Genomic DNA, 23,328 nt, shown 5'->3' with positions numbered 1-23,328 from the left:
ACAGTAGGTGCTGCGGTGTTTATCATTTTTATGTGACCGCATATCTAATAAATGGACAAAAAAAAAAAAAAAACTGAAATCCAAAACACATTGATTATTTTTAAAATGCAAATTCTTATTCTGTTATCAACAATTAGTAAATCAATTAGGTTATAAAATAAAAAAATATACAGCATCAGTAGTATTTCAAAATATTACCTTTTATATATTTTGGGGAGATTAGAAGTGAAATACACTTTTATTTGCTACAATTGTGCAAAAGAGACCTTTGGACATAAGACAGGGGTAATGCTTAACAGAACTTGACAATATCTACCAACTCGATGGATTAAAGACCATAATAGGGGGCAGTTAACCTTTTGATGGGGAGGCAGAAGCCACATATTTTAATATTATCCCAGTCAGACTTTCTCTGATAATGGATAGTCTGACAATTGAAATGATGAGGAGCTCGCTCTTTTCAAATAAAAGTTTTATAGGTGATTTTTTAAAAGATATCCTTGAACATTAAAATTGAAGAAAGGATATATTGGTTAGTCATAAACAATTCCAAGATTTCATAAAACTGTGCATCAGAAATTAGATTAGAAGTGTTGTTTGCCTCAGCTTTACACACAAGTAACTTTCATATAAATGTGCTCTGCTCCTCATGAATAAAACTTAATAAATAAAACATGGTGTTAATTGATTGACTTAAGATTTACTGTGTGTGTTTGAACCTGGGTGAATGGACTAAATATAAGGTCAATTAATATACTACTTAGTCCATACAACATGAAAACTCTTAGGGTGCATTCTGAGAATGACATGTTAGAATGGCAGGTACTACGGTAGTATATTTTTGGGTAAGAAATACACTAAAAATAAAAAATAACTCAGGCTGGCTAAGAGGCTTATCAGCTTGATTGACAGAGTCCTGGAAGTTCACCTGTGCTGTGATCTGTCAGATGATGTCACAATGGAAAGGTAGATTAAAATTGTGGTGGAAAGTTTGCAGGCAACGCCGTTGATGGGAAAGAAATATGAACATGTCTGATTTATGGAATAAAAGACAGCAGTTTAAACAGCGCCAACACCTGCAGTATTGTATGAGACATCAATACATTTCTTTGCCATTTTCTTACTACCTCAATACTTGTAAACATCTCATTTAGAATAATCTGAACACAGGTTCAAAATTAACTGGAAATTATTTTATTCCAATGCGTTTAAAACGGGTCCGACGGTCCAATCAGTTCAGAGTTCCGATCAAAATGTCTTTATCAGTCGACTCTGGTTGCTTCCAGTTGGTGGTGCAGCTTTGCGCCCTAAAATTGGGGTACACTAAAATCCTCCATTTTGCAGTTCAGGCTACGCTCTCTCTGAAGGAAAAGCAAGCAAACAAACAAACACGGTCTTCATGAGGATTCCTTTAGTCCTTAATGGTGAAACTATCCTGTGCTGGCCAGGGCGGTGTGGCTTTCCTCCAGGCTGTGATATGATGAGCATGTTGTGTGTCGTGATACAGCCAGGGAACCCCCAAGGGAGCGGGGAAACGGGGGAGGTCTGCCCATTAGGGCGCTGTCAGGTGGAGAATTTGATCTTCCCTGTCGGCGCAGTACAAGAAACGGTGGCCGCCACGTTGGCCACGGCCGCCGCCGCCGTGCCCTGACTACCCACGAACAGCGGATCCAGGCAAGCAACTTTGGCAGCGAAAAACGAATGGATACAATGCAGCACCGCGAACAGATTCGAAAACTCCAGCTCCTGGAAAGAGAAGAAACGCCAAGTTGTGAGATCATAGCGGATTGTTCATTCATTTTGACATAAGTAGGACTGCATGCATACCGCCTTTATGGCTCAAGGCGATACAAACATGCTACTATACTGTACCAGAAACCCAAACCATGTGCTTTATCAATTAGATCTGATATTGTTGTCTTTGCTGTCATTCAATGTGCTAAGCAACCTAATTTTTTTTTTTTTTTCTCATTGTCCAGATCCAGATGTGTACGTCTTATTTCAACTGTTTCAACTTTTTTTCAAATGCTGTCATCAAGTCTTATTTTGCAAATGAAAATATTTTACAAATGTAAAATACATCATTCTGGATCTTGTGAAAATAATTGTTTGAAAAGACTGAACAACATGAGGGTTAATACTGAGCACAAGGAAACAGCACTCATCAAATTCTTACAGTACTTGAAAATGATTTATATTCATGATGGGAAAATTGCAAGCAATCACATAATCTATTAAAATGTCAAAATCAAGTTCCTTTCTGTGTTTGTAGAATGTTGCCATTGCAGTTGAGGTTATCATCATCATAACAAACACCTTGAATCAGAAGTCCATTTATATGCTGGCACAACTTTACTTTCACTGATTGTGGAGAACTACTTTAAAAAGCGGAGCGTGTCCATTTGATTTTCTTTTTTTCAGTGAGATATTTTCTTCATTATAAAGATCGAGGATTATGCAACTTCTTGAGATTTCCCCAGTGCAATTTACCCAGTGTAAGGGGTTGCTTGAGTTGAAACAGACAAAACACTAAATTGGGAAGTTAAGGTTGCCATGACATGCCTCCACCTCATGAATATTTCCCTTTATTGCTGTGGTATGAAAGTGCCTTGTGCTCCAGCCAGAAGCGCATGTAGCTATCGATCAGGCTAGTTTAAACAATCAATGGATAACTTATTAGACTGTCAAAGAACACACAGTTCTGCAATTACAGAAATAACTTCCTAAGTAGCCATTGCTCAGTTCACAAAAAAAATGAAGTAGGCTATTTGGATATCCTGATAACCCTTTTATGTTATGATGTATAACCACTTTTTGCTTGTTAATAAAAAGCAGTGTCATTTAAAATGGTCTTTACGAGGCCCTGTTCTCTGTCATGCATCAATATTTAGGGTACAGCCATGATAGATTCTGTGATTGTCAGGCATATTCATGTTTCTATAAACCTAAACAAGTACTTAGTAGCAGAGAGGGACTAACAGTGGAAGACTTGTTACCTTGGCTTCAATGAGTTTAGTGTCCTGATTTTGGAAGAGGAATTTGATCTTGCTCTTTCCATCGTCAGACGACCCTTTTAGTTGGGAGAACTTGTATCGCCAGAGTACAGCCTGAATGGAAAAGTAAGGTGAAGTATACACTGAGTACCTTTAACTGAGTACCGCCATTGTTAACATTCATGAAAAGGCCAAAACACAGCAGACAGTTGTGCAACAGTGAGCAACTGATCAATCAACTAGAGCTCTAGTCGACTACATTTAAATTTACAATTTAAACATTGCAGTTTTGCCCACACGATGGGCCGATACAGCTGCGGCCATCTTGGTTAAGCCCTGCATGACTTTCCATTGCCCCTGCATCTGAGAAGTAATCAAAGAAGTTCAATTCTTGTTTGATAAATCAAAAAATCCTGTGAAACCTGCCAATGTTCATTTCAGTTTTTCAAAATGGATTGTTTTGAATCTTGTACTTCCATTAGCTTATCTAGATTGCTTTCCCTTTTATATCTGTATGCAGAATGCTTTGGCAGTGCCTCATTTCCTCTTCTAAGCCTAATTTGATATCATCTGAAGAAATCTTGTCCACAGCTGTATACTGCTACAGACATCTCATCTGACAGAATTATTGGGACCGGCAACACAGAACCCTTCAGAGCTTAGCTGCAGGGTCCCAAGTGTGTGACGGTGTCAAACAATATCATTATTATATGGAAGCAATCACACATTTTAGGCAAGTACTGGTAATGATCAAAAGCACCTCGTGATTCTTGTAGTATACAAAAGGGTTTGTTATAAATAATATGAAGCAATTTCAATATTAATTATCATGTCTGTATTTTTTTTAAGAAATCCTTTTATTATAGTTAAGTGGAAAAGACAACAACTTTTAGAAACAACTTTTTGAAAAGTTATATCAGCAAACTACAAATCGGTGAAGGCAGCCTTCCCATTTACTGAAGCAAAGTTTAGCAGAGAGAAAACTCACTTGCATATTAAAATACCTCCTCACTGTTCATGTTCATCCTTTTAACAGACAGCAAAACTTATAGGTTAATCAGTAAATTATTCTGCAATCAATTATTGCTATTCATTCAAAACGTTTTAGTTTGACGATAAATGGTTTGAAAAGTACCATTAGTGACAATATTCAGGTAAAAAAACAGGAAAAAAAGGGGCAGCTCAGAATCTGCATTGTCTTCAACTGTATATCTTACTCTTGAAACATGAGAACAGAAAGCTTTAGGAACTTGGCTGCATATTTGTTTTGGTTTGTCCCCCAATGGATTCTGGTTCACTTTGGCTTACCATTCTCAACAACAGTATTGCTGCAGAGTACCTTGTACATCATGATACACAAATGATCATGGACGAGAGGACAAGGATGTGTTTTGCGAGAGAGATCACACTGATAAAAATTAACTGAACAAAGTGAAAATAACAAAATAAAACGTGATAAAAAAGACAAGGGTGACATAAAGACAGTTTAAGAGCATGGGATTACATCAGTAGAATGGAGCACGGGGTGTAGGGTAGTGAATTCAGTTTTGTTTACATAGACCGAAATCACACATAGGTCTACTTTCAAGGAGAGCCCTGCTGGCAGGTAGCAGCCCTTTGAGGAAGAAAGGCCAGGTGTGTCAGTGCACAGGAAAACCAATGACACAGTAAGGGCTCTCAGGGGGATCGAGACTTAATGGAGAGGCCTGATGCATTATGACATTCTGATTACTGCAGGTCCACACATAGTTTTCCAGGGTTGTTTTCTTCTCTGTGCAGTTTTCAGAAGCTCAAACCATCTGCAGTGCTCTCCATACTCTATTTTATCAATGACGGGCTCTTTGGACATGAGGGTCTTTGAACAGGTCTTCAGCAAGCGCCTCAGTGTGTCACTACTGTATGTGGTACAATATAATTGGTGGAATTTGTAACTTACTGAATAAGGTATAATGGTAGCCATTGTCTTATGGCAGCTACAATAAAGTACTGCAGAAAGTACATTCATTGTTAATTTATGAGACTTGGTTGTTTTTTTTTTTCTTTTCTTCTTTTTTTTCACAGCAAGCCAAGCTCACAGGTTCCCGGATAAGATAAATTATTACACTAAAAATGCTGAAACACAACAGTACAGGATTTATAGTGCACTGTATATTTATTATATGCAAAAATAACATTTCAGGCGATAAATGTTGTTGTATCAATATTTCACAATTACAACTCAAGAATTTAATTAATAAACTTGCTAAAAATTTCAAACTAGTACAAATTGTACTTTGTGCATTAAAACACAGAAGTGAAAACCAGAATGTCATTGTGATTAGCATTAATGCTTGAATTCACATTTGACATATAAAACAACTGACAATTGCCTATATGTAAATTACACAGATGAAGCAGACCAGAGTGTTTCTCTACCCACTTTCCATAAGTTTCATTCTGGCTGAGCTCTCAGTTAAGGTTTGCTTAAGCCGCTTCAGCTGATTTGACATTTATAAACTTAGTCTGCGACAAATTTGTTAAAGAACATCTTTTATTTGGGACGTATTTGTGCTATTATGTGGACAAAGTTGTTTGTTCAACATATAGATTACCTGCCCCCTGGTCAAATTTGGTGGAGCTGTCTCAATTAAGCATAATTGCTCAAGTACTTCTACACCCCACTGAAGTATTAATTACTCCTAAGCATTCACAGCAATTACTTGTTTAACTAAATTGCCTAAGGTATTGAAATCATCAGACGTAGCATACAGAAAGACCTTACTTGTATCCTTCCATTAGAACAACATATCAAACAACTCAAGAAGTAAGAGTGTTTGCTTAAGAAATGTTAATTCAACATGAGCATTCAACTGATGGCTCAATAAAACCTAACTAAGAGCTCAGCTGGAATGAAAACCAGCACAGAGAACCTGCTATAGACAATTATAGAATGATATATATATATATATATATATATATGCTATAGAAGCTAATATCATTACAGGCTTTCCACTCATGGTTCTCTGTCAAGAAAAACGAGGAAAACAATGCTGTAAAAAAATTAAATTAGACAAAACTAAATGCAAATGCGTATTACAAAAATACTATTATGCCATTTTCTAACATTCCTTCTCCTTTTATATAACATTTTAGTGCCTCTTGGCATAAATGTTATTTAAATATGACCTTCCACCTATCCTTACATAATACTCTTTTATTACTATTGAATTAATAAGCTAATATGTGTTTTGTATTTTGATTTTGATTAGCAAATGATCCAGAACAACATATCTGACAATTTTTACATGTTTTCCATTTATACAACTGGAAATATATATTATTTATGTATACAATGTCTAATTTCCTATTTGTAACTGCAATATCAGTCATACAAAATGTTCATTGTTTCCTTCATGGATACATTTAAAGCCAAATTGTTTTGTGTGTACAAACCTCATTTTTGCATAATTGTCTTGTTTCATCTACCGTAGCAAATGATCTGAATGAAATTCGTGTCTCCCTTACGGTAGACCCAACATTCATCATGGTGCCTTTACCAGTAAACGCATACTAACAATTTTATTACATACCCAAAAATACCTAAATTTCACATTATACATAACTAGTGAAAGGATTTTAGTGAAAGTTACAAATCATGACTCCCCTGTAGACAGACCCAGCATTCAGAATTTTGCCTTTGCCAATAAATCCACATTAGCAATTTTATGACACACCCAAACATACCTGAATGTCACATATTTCCATAATTTGAGGTTATTCTGTTTTACTATGTCTTGACAGATATGAAGAGGGTTATTCAAGCTTAAGGGCAATCTCCACCATGGTTATACATATGCAGCACTGAGAGATGGCAAGTAGCTTTAAACATGACAGCCTTCATATATATTAATGTTTTTTTTCCAGGTATTTTTCCTGTTCAGGAGAATGTGGAACCTACAAACTCCATTTTTAGCATTTGGCTACGAATAAACTAAAAATAGGATAGAATTGACCAGAATAAACAATTGCATATTTAATGTCATTACTGTTTCAAAATATTTGAGAAACAGAGTTTCAAGAAAAAATACAAATTCTTAAAATCAGAGAAACTTAACCCTTGGTATTGCAGAGCCTACACATGTGCAGAGCTGTTGTAATTAATATGTCACACATAATACTTATGTGTTTAAACAGTTTAGAATAAGTAGGGGCCATAAAAAACATGTGTCCTCTTGCCCAGCTTCACTACATTCATATTTGAGACCCCCCCCCCAAATAATTGTATAACTAGAAACTTTGCATTTTAAAAGAAATCTATAAAATGCTTCCGTCATTCTGTATCCTTGTAACCTTTACACTGTTAAAATAAATGGTAAAGTACAAATTGGACTCTTGTAGTTCCAGTTTGAGGCATATCTTGGCCAAAGTACAGTATTGCATGTCCTCAACACCCAGAGGTATTCAACTATTTGAATGCCTATGTGAGAGTATGAAGGCCTCTCCCTGCATCTGAAATGTCCGTCATTACACAGTAATGACACTTAATGAGTTCCTCAGCTCCTGAAAAAGCACCTCAAAAGAAGTTGCAGCAGCTGCTGCTACTGTATTTGTATTAAAGAAAACATAATTTATCAACTTTTCTCAAAGCTATGTTTGAAAAGCCAGGCAAACCATACTCTGTCCAGTGTACAATGTAAGAAAAGGCTTTAGAATAATGAAACGATACTTCTTGCCATTTCAGTAATTCTGTTCCGAGTACAAAGTGCAAAATCTTTCCCGTAATACTGGGTTTTTTGTTTTATTTATGGACTGATTATCTTGCCTCTCCTTATTTTAGATATGATGAATATTCATGTGAAACAGTAATATTGGCTTTACTTCATTAACTTACCTTTGATGCTGCATCAAAGCATATAAAACCCATTCCGAAGTCTATTGTGAGTCCCATTAGGTGACTTTCCATTATGCAAGCATATGTTTTGCACTGGAAAACAAACAGTACGTTAGAGTGCTTAGACACTATGTACAGCAGAAATGTATAAGCAGCAACACTGAAAAAGCAGTTTTTCCTTCTCACGTCTCTAAAGAGTGATTGTTCAATATGCATGCAAATCAATGTTGTGGGGTATAAGGAAGCATAATGCTGTTATTTTCTTATGCCTGAATTTATATTTCAATATGTTATTTTTTCATATGCAATTTTCTTTCCACCATTTGAAGTAGTTGCCAATGTCAAATCTTATGCTTTGGCCTTACATCTAGGGTGTTTTTTTTTTTTTTTTTTTTTAAACATACAGTCCTGTATTAAAACTAGTATTAAAGTATATTAAGTATTAAAATTCTTAGAGTCTGAATGCAAGTAATATGCAAACAGATTTCTTTTGCTTTCTGTTTAGAAAGAGGCGCAAACATTGGGTTGTTGTGCGACTGGTACCTGTATTCTCTCAACTTCTAAGAAGGTCGCCATTTGGAAGGCCTTCTCCCAAATCATCAGCTCACTCTCCAGCTCCACACTGAAGAACATGTCTTCCCCACACTCTGTCTGGAGGCTGAAGCAGTGTTTCCGCTGGTCCAGAAGGTCACTGTCCTGAGAAAACTTACAGTTATAAACTCTGTCACAATGTTTAATGAGTGGATATTCAATATCCACGTTGTGCTACAGCACAGTCAAAATTGGCTGATATTCTTTACTACAGCTGTTATATTTGTTTTTTTTTCATCTCACTCAGTTGCTCAGAATGAAATCAGATAACGCATTGTAATGACTGTCACATATCTCTCTTTCATGGACTTGATGGTGAGATTATTTATTTTGAGTATTTCTTTATTTTCTTTTTTTAATTATGCTTGCTGTTCTTTTTATAGCTGGCAATGATTCAGTGTTACATATTTTTACAGTACATATTTCATACTGTTTGTTTGTTTTTTAATGTCAGTTATAAATATGTACCATGCATTTTTTACGTGTTCCCTACCTGCTCTAATATACAAAAGAGGTCAATTGAAGATGTTAATTGGTATTTTGAGTTTGATTTTATATGTTATGAAAGTTACCGGTTAACAGGTCAGAGGTCCTTTTTGCACATGACTCTAATTTGGCAGAGCTATTTCCTAAACTGTTAATAATATCAAAGGTGAAATGATTATGTTTCTCTATCCAAGCATTAAAATCACTAAAAGCAGCAACAGTTCCATTATCTGGCCCCCCTAATTTTTTTTTTTTTTTTTTTTTACTTTTAATGCTTGTTACTCTTGAGAAAATTGTTGTGCTTTTCTTCTCTTTGGCAATCCCATTGAGGCCATTACAGCAGGCTTCATTAATAAATATTTTGTGAATGGACACAAATGCCGGTAAGAATAATCCAATGTATAACACAATGACAGATGCCTTCTTTACCTCCATGTTTCCATCATTGGCTGTTTTGTAATGTTAGGACTGAAATAGGTTCTAAAATACTATAACTTTACTAATACTAGTACTGTTTTAAATGTTTATCTCATGTCTAGAATTTACATATGTACCTTTATTCAGTACATTCTGTATGTCTTCCAACAGTTCATACTGCAGGTAATTTAGTCGAAAAATGGGAGTCTTATCTGTTCTGATCTGCAGTAAAGTATTAATATGTGAGTCCATTCAAATTTTTCTCCATTTAGATGTGTGGATAGAAGGGAAATTTGAAAGTTCTCTTTTCTTGATATCTATCAAAAAATCATACCATGAACACTGAAATTCTGTTGCCAATTGTTTATAAGCTGTCAGTTTATGATCATTTTGGAGCTTTCAATATATCACTCCAAGCTTTGCTAGGGTTTCCCCATCTGTGTTTTGATAGTTTTGGTCCTGCAAGCATGAATGAACACAGTCATGATTGCATCACAGTGTCTTTTGTTGAATTTTGTTGCAACCAGGCAATCAACATCTCATGCACCACTCATCTCAGTGCATGTCAATAGATGTATGCAGTGCTTGTAACAATTTATATTTCTATGGAAATTTCACCATCAAAAACATTGCTGTCACCTAACACTTTCAGCGAAGTGTGAAAATCACAGACACACTTTTGGCTATGAACTGAACACAGTGATTGAAATAGTACCTCTACTTAAATGAGATTGTCCAAGACTGTTAGTTCAGAAAAAAAAATATTTTCCTGAAATTAATTGTACAATAAAAAGTACCTCATTAAAAAGTACACAAGCAAAAGCTCACATTATTTTTGTGAGCCCTCTGCTAATATTAGTGGCCCTTGCCATCACTATTACAATGTAGGCTGGCATGCTCATGCTAGTACCTAACCTTATTGTTTGTTATCCTGGTAGCTGCAAGTGATGTTCTAGCTAGCTAGCAGCTATTGTCATGGTAATGTTAACTAACTAGCCAGCTCTGATTAGTTAGCTTACCACCTCTCAAACAATTATTACTGAAACTTTCCACTGCATGTGCGCTCAGCATAAAGTAAGATCTTTGTACTGACACAACTGCCCTTTCTTTCAGACTCCCATCTTTCAAAGATGAATAGTTCATGCAGGTACAGTCAGGGATGTCCATGAAATGTGCCAAAAACCTCTAAATCTCAAATTAAAATGACTTGCAAAATATCACTTGTGTCTAGTGCTGAAACCTCTAAAGAATATCCACGTGAAATATACTTTGACATTATGGCCTAGTTGGCCGTTTATCTAATGTCCCTGTTTACATCTGTGGTCATTAATGTCTCCCCAATTTGGTTGGTAAGAGGCTATGGTATTGTAGTATCGTCTGTTATATCAGCCCTTAAACTCACTCACATACAGCACACACAGTTATTTAATATATGAAAAGTGTGGCCTTACCTTTAAAATTTTGCACATGATTTCATACACAGTGAAGCTTTTTTCTGCCCTGGTCCAGTCCCATGTGGTTACCTGAAACATTTCATCATAAATAGCTTTACTTGTATTTTTGACAAGTAAAAGGAACAGCAGATCACACAATATAACTGAGAGTGTGCTGAATTTGATGGGCTCGGTACGGAAGCAGTTATTTCACGAGAAACAAGGAAAGAAGTTCAAATGCTGTTAAAGTAGGAACACTTTTTCAATAAAATTCATCAGCATGCCTCCGAGGGCATTTTATCTTCCTTTAATTAAGGAGGCAAATATCACTTCAGGGAGAGCTCAGGATGTTAATCAGCTTTCACTCCAAAACAGAAAAAAAAAGAATGGAGGCACTGCTCGACGGCTGCTCATTTTCTGGCCTTTTCGCCATCCAACATCCTTCAGCGAGTGACTCCCAGTGCTTGCACAGCCAGTCAGTCCACGTGAGTGAGTCGGTCAGTCATTTAGTGAGTAAGAGATACCACCATATATCTTCTTCCCTCTGCTGACCTCTACCCTGTGATCATGTGGTATAAAACGTGCCTTTCTCCTAATGCTTTCATAAATTGGTTCATGGATTTTGATCCGGCCGGTTCCATTTTAAAGGTAAATGCCACCGTTATGTCTGACCTTTTGATAGATTTAAGATACTGTGGATTTACTTGTCCACACAGTAGAAATAAAATAATGTATTACCCCTGCATGCTGTCTTGTGCTGCCTAGGAGCTTTCAGTATTCAGGTAGCTTTAATTTTCGCATTTTGTTTTGAAGATGAACTGTCATCATCGAAATAAATTTGAAGAACAATAGTTTGACCCTCCAGGGAAGCACTTAATTCTGTTTTTTATTAATAAACACTGCAAGGGGATATTTAAATCTCAGCTTGAAAATAAACAGTATATTACTGTTTATGTTGGACTGTCGCTAAAGCAATGTCAAATATTCTTGTTGGTCTAAATAAAAAGGAACAATGTCTAAATGAAGAATTGCCTTTTATTTTTCAATATTTTCAGTACTCTTTTTGAATACTGATGAACAATAAAATTGAACAATATAATTAGAAAGCAACATTTCACATCTAGTTTCATTTGAATTTTGCTTTCAGAACAGAATAACATTCAGTTATTTGTCTTGTCTGCCTATTATTGTATATTTGTGTATTTTTCTGACAGCTAGGTAACTACCCATCTGCAAACTGCAATCAGCCTTGACCTACAGCATTGTAGCATTGTTTCTGATATAATAGTTACTGGTGGAGGCAGACAGATTAACACTGTGAAATGCAACAGGATAATTAGCCAGAGATTTTGTGCATTTTGTACAGACATGTCATTTGAGTGCCTCAAGCAACTTGAAATCTACATGTCCTCATTTCAAGTCGAACTAATGCCACCACATGAACCATTAACATTCAACATCCAAACGGTACTCTCTCTACCTAGTCTTTTTTGATCATTTTTATTAGGAGGTAGCAAGCCTTCTCTTCCCCTGCTCTCCTGCCTGCTCGTCAACTTATATGAACGCCCACATGACTACTTCTGTCAGGTGGTGTACAATGATCATTGTGTACACCTATCTGTCTACGAGTTGGAGGAACTTGAATGCGGAAACCAGAAATCACACTACCACATGTAGCATGCAGTGGTTTCAGCTTATTGAATGTCACCATGTTAGGAGTTGCTGTCACAAAAAAGGAAAGGATTTACAACGTATAGGGGAAAGACATATATTTGTAGTGACAATGCTTTCCAACACACACTTCTCTCCTAAATGGTACCATGCTGCATATGTGGCTTCATTTCAGAGTAAATGTGGCCACCACTCAGCAGGTCAGAGCGAGTTTCTCAAACGGCCTAAAAGCTTGTTGGGTTTTTGTTACAGTATGCATTAGTGCACTAATAGTCTGGATACAGACTGTGAATACTTTCAAACAACTAATCACATACACACAGCTGGCCCAGAGGACCAAAGGCGAGCACGGGATGAAATGGACAACAAGAGCTGACAGGCAACACGGGGTCTCAGTGGTGTGGGATGGCAACTAAGTGACAGAGGAGAGTAGATAAGGTGGAGAGGTGGCTAGCGGATCAGGGGAAAAAACAAAGTTGATCTGATGTTCAGTCCACTGGGATGGAGAGAAGAAGGTATTAAATGAGGGGTGCACAAAGGAGAGCATTCAAACGTTAAAGTTTAGAAGATGAATGTTGACTTCACCTAACAAGATAAGAGTAATTGGAGAAGAAGACATAGACAGGGGGAAAGCAATCCAGTTCATTGAGGAACTGTCTTAGTTGACCAGATGGCTGATGAACAATAATAGGAGGGATTTCAGTTGAACACAACAGATTATTTCTGCTCGTTTCAAGTCTCACCGTCTATTTTGAAGGGCATGTGATGGTGAGATAAATTTTTTATCATTGCAGTGACAACCAGAAATATTCAGAGAACTTTATAGACAGTCATTCTGGCAACAACACCCACAAAACAGATGGGCAATTCCAGAGCTTTAGAGTAGAGTAAGTCCAGACTTTCATCACAGAGCACAATGAAATGATCACTTAAAATTAAAAATTAAATCCATGAAATTATATCAATTACTTCACCTTACTTACACTACACCCCGCTACATTCAAGTCAATTCCCATCCTACAGTATGCAAATGTGTTTTGTTAGAGTTTTATGAAATGAGATGTTTAGAATTTACCTCAACTGCAACAAAAAAAAATTCCCTTGTGTGAATATCTGCACTATTTGGAAATATATACTCAGCTAAACAGTTTGTGCATAGAATCCAAATAGGATGAGGATTAGGATGATATCTGGAAATATATGCTCAGGTATACAGGTTTGTCCATAAAATCCAAATGCACAAAGTATTTGTAGCATGTTATGTGCAGCATGTTAAATGGGAGAGGGGGTTCTTATATGAAGGTTTTACATGCTGTGACCAGCACCTGAAAATATCTCACCCAATTCATGTATCTAGAGCAACGACGCTGTGGAGGATTCTCAGCTGGAGCTCTCCAGTGCCTTTGGGAATAGATGCTTTATATAATGGCTCTCTGGTGAGTGTCAACTTACTGGAGTGACTGGTGTTCTCTCCATTTTATGGCAGTTACAGCATCTTGACTCAAATATCCTACAATTGTTTTTTTTCCTACTAAATTACATACACTTGTTTTTACACCCCAACAGTTTTGACAACAAGGTATTTTAGACCATTGAACTTGAGAAATTGCCCGTGAGCTCCTCTTGCTAAGGGCAGGAAGATTTACCATTACAGCTGGAAGTGGAGCACTATCCCAATGGGTCAAGGAAGTAAAAGCTGTCATCTTACAAAAGTGAGCTGAAATGTGCTCACTAATCGACGATGATGCTGTGGATGTGTTGGGTTTTGACTTAAGCCAGTCACCTGCCAGTGCGTTCTTGAGATTGCAGTTAAAGGATTGGTCTTAATTTGGAAGGGGTTGGTTTGCTGGGACTGGTCAAAATACAGTACATCACAAATGCCATCTGCTAAATGCCAATAATGTAATGTAAATAAACTAAACTGATATCATGAGTTCACTGTTCACCCATGTTCTTGTACACAATACCAAACAGAGTTGAGTATAATAGAGTATTCTTTTTGATTTAATTTCTACTTCTTCAATATTCTGTGAAACCCTGGCCCACGCCACTGGTTTTTCAATCCTTCACACAAGGCATACGAGCTGGACAGCACTGCACTCAAACAGCACAGAGGAGAAGAGCCTGCTCGGGGTGAGGAAAATGAGATTTTATTGATTGCATTGACCTGATGGATGTCTCTCGCACGCCCGAGTCCGGAGTGTCCGGATTAGATCAGCAGGCCCCGGTGTTCGACAACATCTGCATCACAAAAGACATGCCCTTGCCCGACTCTGCTACGGAGCAGGAGGCCAACGATGAAATAAAACGCACACCATGACAGATGGCATCGTCAGGAGAAAGAGATTAAACATTTATCAAGCCTGGAGACTTAAAAAATGATGTTAGTTAATGTATGCTATTGAAATCCAGCGCTTCTGTGGAATCATGAGCTAACATAAATGCATATCAGTTCAATTTTTGTTCATTAGCTCATTAGCTGTCTACTTTGTTAGGACTTTCCTTATGGGAATTATGGCTATGTGTAAAGTGTAATCCATAAACAGGTCATTGATGTAACTGGATTTAATCACGCATCATATTATAATTTAAGATTCGCTGTTATTGGCTGCAACTTTTATTTACTGTGATTTTTAATGCACGTGTGCATTAAAAAATAACATGAGTGATTACTTATTTGTGCAGTTGAGGCACTGCTTATTGCACTGCTTAAGTTAATTGCTATGCAAGGTTTTCATGTATTAGCTCATGCCCATTCACAGGCACAAAAAGGGCCCCTATTTCACTTACTTCAAAGTGAGGCTGTCATGACAACTACAGACACATCATCCCTCGATCTCCATCCAAGACCTCTTTGGTGGAAGTGAGTTATATGCCTGAGGGAGTTCCCATAGTGACCAGCCATGGGTGCAAAAAGATAATTTATCAGTTTGGCTACACTGAGTTCTACCTGTAGTATTCAGTAATACTTGTGCTATGACATCAGGGTGCAGGTAACATTAAACAGAATTTTGCCTCCACAATGTGTCATCCTGGTAACTTAACTAGCTAACTAGACAGCTCACAAGATGTTCTTTAGTTACTAACATAATATGAAATAGTTGGCTAGCTGCTTTATTATATTTTCTAACTTATTATATTAAACTCAGTAATTTAGCTAGATAATGATGTCCTGTGTTACGAGCTACATGTGTACATCAGTTTATATTAAAGATAAATGTATTCTAATGATCGATATGTTTTTGCCAGTGGTCCTTAGCCTGCATAAAGCATCAATGTACAGAAGTGGTACAATAAGTAACACTTGCTCATTAGCCAAAAGAGTAGCCAGAAGAAAATCTCAAAAATCTTAAGTGTAAAGTTACCAATACAGTTACGATCTGCCAAGTTGCAAAGCAGTCACACAGAACAACAGCCTGTGTGGCTGGGTAACCTTTAGATGTCTGTTGGGGGCAAAGTCAGGTCTATTACATCAATACATTTGGTAACTTTCACAAAAAGGGTAAATACTGTTTGTAACCCCATTTGGCCATTAAAGGTGTCTTTTGAGAAGAAAGAGCCCTTATTCTTTGCTTGGTCAAGCATAAAGGCTGCCATCAGGCCGGCGAGGTGAATCATCACTGTTCCTTTTCCCACAGGGGCTGAGGGGGCCAACACCAGCTTTAGCCAATGATAACAACGATCCTAGAGGAGCTTAACAGTATCCTTTGGTTTACTTCCAGGAGTCCTTAGGTCTTGGGTCAGAATAAAGCAGTTCATAGATGTCATAACCTGGAGACAACCAAGGTTAAATCGTCCTCGTGAGAGAGAACTGAGGAAGGAGCTAGCCCCATCTGAGGAATTTGCCGATTTTACCCTACTCCTTTGTGTCTTGCCAGTTGCTGTTGTACTAGCAATCTCTTGCCAATAAGGTACAATAGATTGATGCAGACAGACGGATAGACCATATTGGTCTCTGCAGGCCTTAAAGAATAATCTGATGCATCATATCGACTCAACTGTTTTTTCCCTCTTGAAAGTGCAGAGGGGAGTCAATACAATGTACAATAACTCTGAAAGAGCACTTCAGAGATGGAAATGGCCTTGTGAATTATTTAATTCATTTTTTCCCTGTATTTTCTGTCTCAAACACAAATAAAGCAGTGGTCAGATGGAATATACATATATATATATATATATATATATATATATATGTACACACATAGTGCACTCTTCCATCTGACCACTGCTTTCTCTATATATAATTACACACACACACACACACACACACATTTTCCACATTTTAGAATGATGTAGTATACTACGATTAATACAGAGTAATGTATCATAAGTTCACTTAATTGATACACTGTAATGTGTAACAAGTTCACTTTAATGTATAATAATATGCTCACTTGATATTAATATGCAATGGATATTGCACTTCATTGCGCTGTTTTCATTTTATAGACATACTTGAAATAGGATTTAAAATCAATATTACAAATGACTTGTAATGTTGACTTATTATAGTATTTTGATGCACTGATCTGGAAATATGTAAAAATGGAGGGGAACAGTGCATGGAAATATACTGATTTATTTATTTAGTTTTATTTTTTTTGGACCAAAGGAGCAAAGGGGGGATGATCTACATGGCTCTCAAAAGGTAATGATGGTCTTGATCGATTACATATGGCAAAAGCCGCTATCTGTCAAAAAAGAGTTGATGTGAATTCTAAAAACGTGTACGAATTCTGCTCAGAGAAATGACGGCTTTTTAAATAATTGATGCAGAGAACTTTTGCTTTAGCACGTTTTGATAATAAATTTCATGCTCAACTGCTAGTAGCAAATCCCGAAAGTGCCATAACAACAACAATAATTTATGAGTTTAAGCTGTTTAGAATTTATTAGAGCTTTGTATATGACTGTTAAGGCATGTGTAGACTTTCAATTGTGGAAACAGTCTTTATCCCTCTTACCGTCTGCTTTCAAATCAAAAGTATTTTAAATAACAAACTTCAAAGGTTGTGTTGTAATCACAAGAGGTGTAACCAGTGATGATGGGGAAACAATCTCTTTGAACTGATTAATTTTTCATTCCTTTAAATCAATGAAGATTGATAGTTTCCTTAGAGGCTCATCCTCCCTTTTTTACATTTAATACTTTGTATACAAAAATTAATTGGCTGGACTTCTCAGGGGCTCATTCACTCTGATTAACCAACAGACTGATCAAATGTTTCCCTTTGTGCCAGACTGTGTAAACTAGCTTTGTATAATGTAACACGTAGTACAGTAAAATCACGTCATATAACTCAGGTAACATAATTCAGGAGGGACTTTGAATCAAACAAAAAGCAACCTGATGGAAAGGAAGCAATTAACTTATTAATACTGCATGACTTTAGCAATGAAAAAGCGAGAAAGCAATTCAAATCGGGCTGGCTTTAAAGATTTCTTAAACTTAACTGCTTGCTATAAAACAGTTTGCTAGATACCAATAGTACTGTGGAGTCAAATAGGGGCACTGAATACAATAAAAAAATCAATAATAAATTCAGAATATTAAATTCAGCTATACTGTTTTTCAGTGGGATATTTATCCAATGGAATTCAAAAGAATGACCATGACCTTTTTCTGAATAACTTCAGTAGCAAATACCATAAGCATGACTTAAAATGACTTCAGTATATACCTGAATCGATGTTTAAATATGTTGAAAGATATGTTCTTTATTTCGCTTTCAGAGATACAAGTACATCAGTGTCTGACGTCAAAATAATTTCTTGTAGCTCTTCTATAACTCAAACGGCATGTATATTTGGCCTGTCTCTCGCCTCAGGAGACTCACTGCAGTGGCCTAGGGCTAGCCCTGAACTCATAGCACTAATAAAGAGAACATGTTGACACCTGGCACACCAGAACATTTTAATCCATAGTTGTCACAAATGTGTGATTAACTGTACCATTGTGCACACTCACTGAATTATGTTTGCTTGGTTGATAAGCAAAGCTAACACATTTACATCTTATACATTCTGTCATCAATTAAAAAGAGATTTAAACAGTGCATACGAGGTGAAGTCACTTACCTGAGATTCAACTGATGTGGCCTGCTCAAGATTCTAAACTCAGCTGTCACATCCCCGATCCAGTGCCCTGACTACCATTCAACACCCCTGTCTTGTATCCATGTAGACCATTTTCAGAAGACATTGTCTCAATGGGTGGAAAATAGGGTGAATCTGCAACACCTCCATTTTTTCGGAGGTATTATTGACATCATCTCACCACCAGAAATTGGTTTTATGAATCGCCTGGATATTATGCAAATGAAAGGAAGGGAGACCGATCTGCACCATTGAATGCTGTCATGGCGATGTCAAAGCTACCCTAGCAGAACCTGCTTACAATTCAGAAAATAATACAAGTGGACAGGCTCATTCACTGTCATATAAAATGGTGACAGGTTGGGGATCATAGCTTTTCATCAGAAGAGATTGGTTGGGGAAGGGTGAAAAACACTGAGCTTCCTCCTGCACCACAGTAATACCAAACTCCATAAAAGAACTTGAATATAAGGGGACACTAGGCTCGAACCGTAATGCCTTTTCTTGACCTGTATGTACCGGCATTGTCTGGACTGAACAGAGGGGAGCAAGAAGCTGCTGCTGTAATGTGCTGGCAGTGTCAATCTGCCAGTTTCCATTGACATTTTCAGCTCAGGGAACAATGTTTGAGCAAATGTCAGGCCTAAATCCGCACTGGCTTGACTATTTCCCAGCATTTCCCTGACATTTCCCTGTGGAACATGTGCACACATTTTGAGAACCTGCTATGTAAACTCAACAAGTATAACAAAGCTGTTACTGTTCACAATCTACAGGAGCAACAATAAGTTAACAAGAAACTGGTTCTGATGGAACTCAATTTTCCTCACTTGATTAGTGCTCTGATTTTAGCACTAATAACCAGCAGTATATATATAACCAGCAGTGTATATATATATATGGGTTTTTACATTCACCATAACAATTTAAGTGTTACCTCTAGCCCAATTGTTTTGCTAGTATACAGTTGTATTTTCTTAGTTGTAACCTTTCCCTTGTTTTGAAATAACTGACAGCCTGGCCATATTTGTCTGTCATCCACCATCAATAGCATTCTTAGTGTGAAAACCCTTCCAGTCCAAATACTTAGGCACCAATACACACCTTAGAGCTATTATTGCCAGATTCTGCTCAAGCATAGAAACAGAATCAAACACATTGTGTCATGCAAGGTCAGAATGTGTGGCCTGCAGGTTTTCAAAAAAAAAAAAAAACAACAACTGACAGCAGGTTGATGAAAACCTGCTAAGTATTTAAATACTGATTTTATCACACCGGGCTTCTTGGCGAATACATATTCAATCACGTAACTGAAAGATTTTAACCTGCCTACCCAGTTGACAAACATGGTTATGCACAGTACTTCTGAGATGTCTGTTGCTTTCCTTAATTCTTACATTCTACAGTACAGGCACATTACATGCTGTGCAAAATATCAATCTGCCTCATTCAAGAAATGTTCCCTTTGAGTAATTATCAATAACTCCTACCATTAGCTATTTTCCTACTTGATGAAAGCATTTCATTTTACTCTAGAAACTAATTTCACGCATCTTACAGCAGATTGCCAACAACTGCAAATTTTTTTCTTATTGGCATCCAAGAATGAAATAGTGGGGTGCAACATCGACAGTGCTCAACAAGAAACCTGTTTGTTTATGCTTACTTGAAATGAAATCAGCAGTAGCTATTTTATTTTTATCTGCTTACACTGTATGCCTGTGTTTAGCATTTTCCTGATTGCACAAGCATGTGGTAATTTCACAGCATCTTTTGACCTTGGTGAGCTCCATGACATTTTCATTTTCCCGACAGTCTTGACTGACAAAGGGAAGCGTCTTTGCTTCATGTGAGTAAACACCTGAAGGATGTATTTCACATTAAATGCAAAACTGCTTTCCTTCGTATTATTGGGGTCAAATCTGATTGCACTGTGATATTAACCAGTTTTACAGTTAGCATTTGTTTGCTGTGATTCTTTGCATATGTGACTAACTGTAGAGTTGATTTTAGACTAATTAGATTTTAGATTTTCTTTCCTAAGCCTGCTGTGTTTTAACTAACTTTAAGCCTACATAAAACATATTGATCCCATTAATATGATAGTTGCTTTGTGGTGGAAAGTCTTCACCTATTCTCCGCAAAACTGTGTTTAATTGTTAAATACAGTATGTGCCCTAAGGTTGCCTTTGCAATTGCTAATTTGTTAATAAATGAGCTCATGTCAATGAATTGCATCTGAACAGGCTCATCGTTTAATTGGCAATTTATATTGTCCATTTGTCTGTCTTTGTATTTTTGTGAACCAGCACCTGGTTAATTGGTCCCACCTGCTTAATTAAGGATAGTTAAATACAGGTGAGTGGCTACAAAGGGAGGCTCACTTCTGCACACTGCAGCTGAGAAGTGCAGTACAGTCCTCAGAGCTGGTTGCTTTTGTTTGAGGATTTAAAAAAAAAAAAAAAAGGCCGTATCGTTTTTGTGAGAGGTGTTAGCCAGGTTCTCCACTTTCTTGTTGCATTCATTTTTGCTAACTCATGAGCTGGTTTATTTTCAAGACCTTTTTTAATGGAGACATGTCAAAATTTCAAAAAAAGCTTTAAGTGAGAAAGAGAATGTATGTTTACCTACTAAAAAAGGACCAGTATCAGAGATGATTTCCTGTTATCAGAACAAACCTTAAAAGGATATACGTTGAAAAAAAACTATACCAAGACTAAACAAGTGCGAACTAGCTACAACTAGTAACAGGAAGCCATTAAGAAAACAAAATTCTAGGTAGGATTTCTGTGCCCCCGTTCCTGTATCCTTTAGCTCTGATACCTTTGTACACCATTTTTTTTTTCCTTTCAAAGACATCTGTTTTTCTTACTGGCATTGAGTACATATCCTGCATGCTTTCACTATGCTCAGTATAAGCCCAGCCATTCACCTTTGTTAGAACACAAGAATGGAAGCCTAAGAATTCTCTCTTCTTTTTGATTAGAGACGGCTCAAATACTTTCGGCAAGGGATTTGTGAAGCAGCTTGTCACTATTTTAATCTTCCTGATGACTTGTATATTTACTCCAGTGTGTAGGAGCACATTGATTATGTGAATTAACAGCACTTTGGTCAACTCTGTTTGACAGAGTGTAAACATGCCGTCTCATTGCATTTTGGTTCATTGTCAGATCAAGTCCCATGGGAAGCAAACACAGAATGATCACTCTTAAATTATCCTCTGTATTTACCTTGGATAATATATTCCTTCTCCCTGCTAGTGTATCAGCGTTACCCTGCCTCATGTAAACAATGCAGTAATGTATTGCTTAGAGGTGGAAAATTTACAAAGGGGAAATAATGTGTCCTTGAAATTAAAGAGACTTGTGTAAATTATTGTAAAAATGTACCATCTTTCCTTAAATCTGTGAGATTCTATTCAGAATTCATCCTGATCCCGAATTGGTTTACATGAGATTTAAATGTGATAACACTTCAAAACCAAATTATAACTGCACAGTTCAAAGTATCCAGGTAACGTACACCAATAATGGGAAAAAAGGAATAAAATAAATTATTGGTGTTTGTTTAAACCTAGTTTTTGTATTGCACAATATAACATGTAACATATTACCTTCATGGATGAAAGAGAATATTTTAATAAAGTATTTGAAAGCTGTGAAACCCATAAAGTGAAACAAAAAATAACCAGGAGGATTTGGGTCCACTGATGTTAGTTGCATTATTAACTTTTGCAATGGACGTTGGTTATCTGTTGCAGTTTAGCACAAGGTTCCCTGAAGTTTAGTTTTTTCATTTATAAGGTTGCTCTTAATTGCAGCAAACATTTGATCTTTCAATCATGTGTCTCAAGAAAATTCATTTTAATTTGCAGCTATGTATTATTTCTCATTGTAGTCCGAATTGCAACGTTCATAAATTATGTGCAGCCCCCTGGGAAACTAAAATTTTAGTTTGTGTTGAGTTGTACGTCTGTTGATTTGTTAGAGGATTGATTATTGATTGATATTGTGATGTTTGACTACCCATCAATCATACATGTATGAATAGCTACATGAAAAGAAGAAAATGGATAAGAATGTCTTTCACAGTCATTTTGTCAGACATTAAAATCAGTGTATATCTGTACAATTTCACTTCACTCTCAGAACAGGTTGTAGGTCAGACAAGACACATTTAACATCAACTTAGCTTTGCTTTTTGCTCATTTGATGGAGGAATCTGGCAATCATCTTGTTTGTTGTGCCACACATGCCATACCAGAACAGGCTTAACCAAATCACAAAAAGCGGATCTCAAAAGACCACCGCAACTGTCCCAAGAGAACGGGATCAACAGAAGATCAGACTGCGGGTTATGAAATACCGTCTTGATCCTGTGCAAATCCTGTTGTTTGCAGCATGCTAAGATGAACCTGTTGCAAATGCTTCCTTTTTACGACTCCCCTTTGATACTTTCATCTTGTGTGATTATCAGCCTAAGGCATATCCTCTCCCTAGTTGAACAAGACTAGGCGTTAGGTTTAAGAGGTGTTGAGTGTTGGTGACTGCACATCTCTGATATACGATCTGATACACCAATGATATACAGTACCAGTCAAAAGTCACAAAAAAGACACATCTGAAATCTGTTTCTTAAACAAACATAAATAGACATCAACTTTTATACTATGTATAAATGAAAAAAGGGCTACTTTGAAGAATCTAAAATATAAGAGAGTTTTGACTTAACACTTTTTGTCACTGCATAATTCCATTTCTGTAATTTC

The 23,328-nt window shown here is 36.8% G+C and overlaps 1 protein-coding gene across 2 annotated transcripts in view; it reads right to left on the bottom strand.

Moving 5' to 3' along the window:
• Positions 1 to 688: 688 nt before the first annotated feature.
• sntg1 (syntrophin, gamma 1) overlaps positions 689 to 23,328 on the bottom strand; it is a 53,416-nt gene continuing 30,776 nt past the window's right edge. Inside the window, exons 13-17 of one of the 2 annotated variants that reach the window (XM_036519186.1) lie at positions 10,809 to 10,880; positions 8,407 to 8,559; positions 7,864 to 7,956; positions 2,997 to 3,107; positions 689 to 1,746 (exon numbers count right to left, since the gene is read on the bottom strand). In XM_036519186.1, the coding sequence (XP_036375079.1) occupies positions 1,564 to 1,746; positions 2,997 to 3,107; positions 7,864 to 7,956; positions 8,407 to 8,559; positions 10,809 to 10,880 (612 nt within the window). In that variant the 3' untranslated portion in view covers positions 689 to 1,563. The remainder of the gene's footprint in view (positions 1,747 to 2,996; positions 3,108 to 7,863; positions 7,957 to 8,406; positions 8,560 to 10,808; positions 10,881 to 23,328) is intronic. The other variant, XM_036519187.1, reaches the window with a different exon arrangement.

Source organism: Megalops cyprinoides, chromosome 24 (assembly GCF_013368585.1).
Source record: "Megalops cyprinoides isolate fMegCyp1 chromosome 24, fMegCyp1.pri, whole genome shotgun sequence".
Lineage (NCBI taxonomy): Eukaryota > Metazoa > Chordata > Actinopteri > Elopiformes > Megalopidae > Megalops > Megalops cyprinoides.
This window is presented reverse-complemented; position numbering and strand designations above follow the sequence as displayed.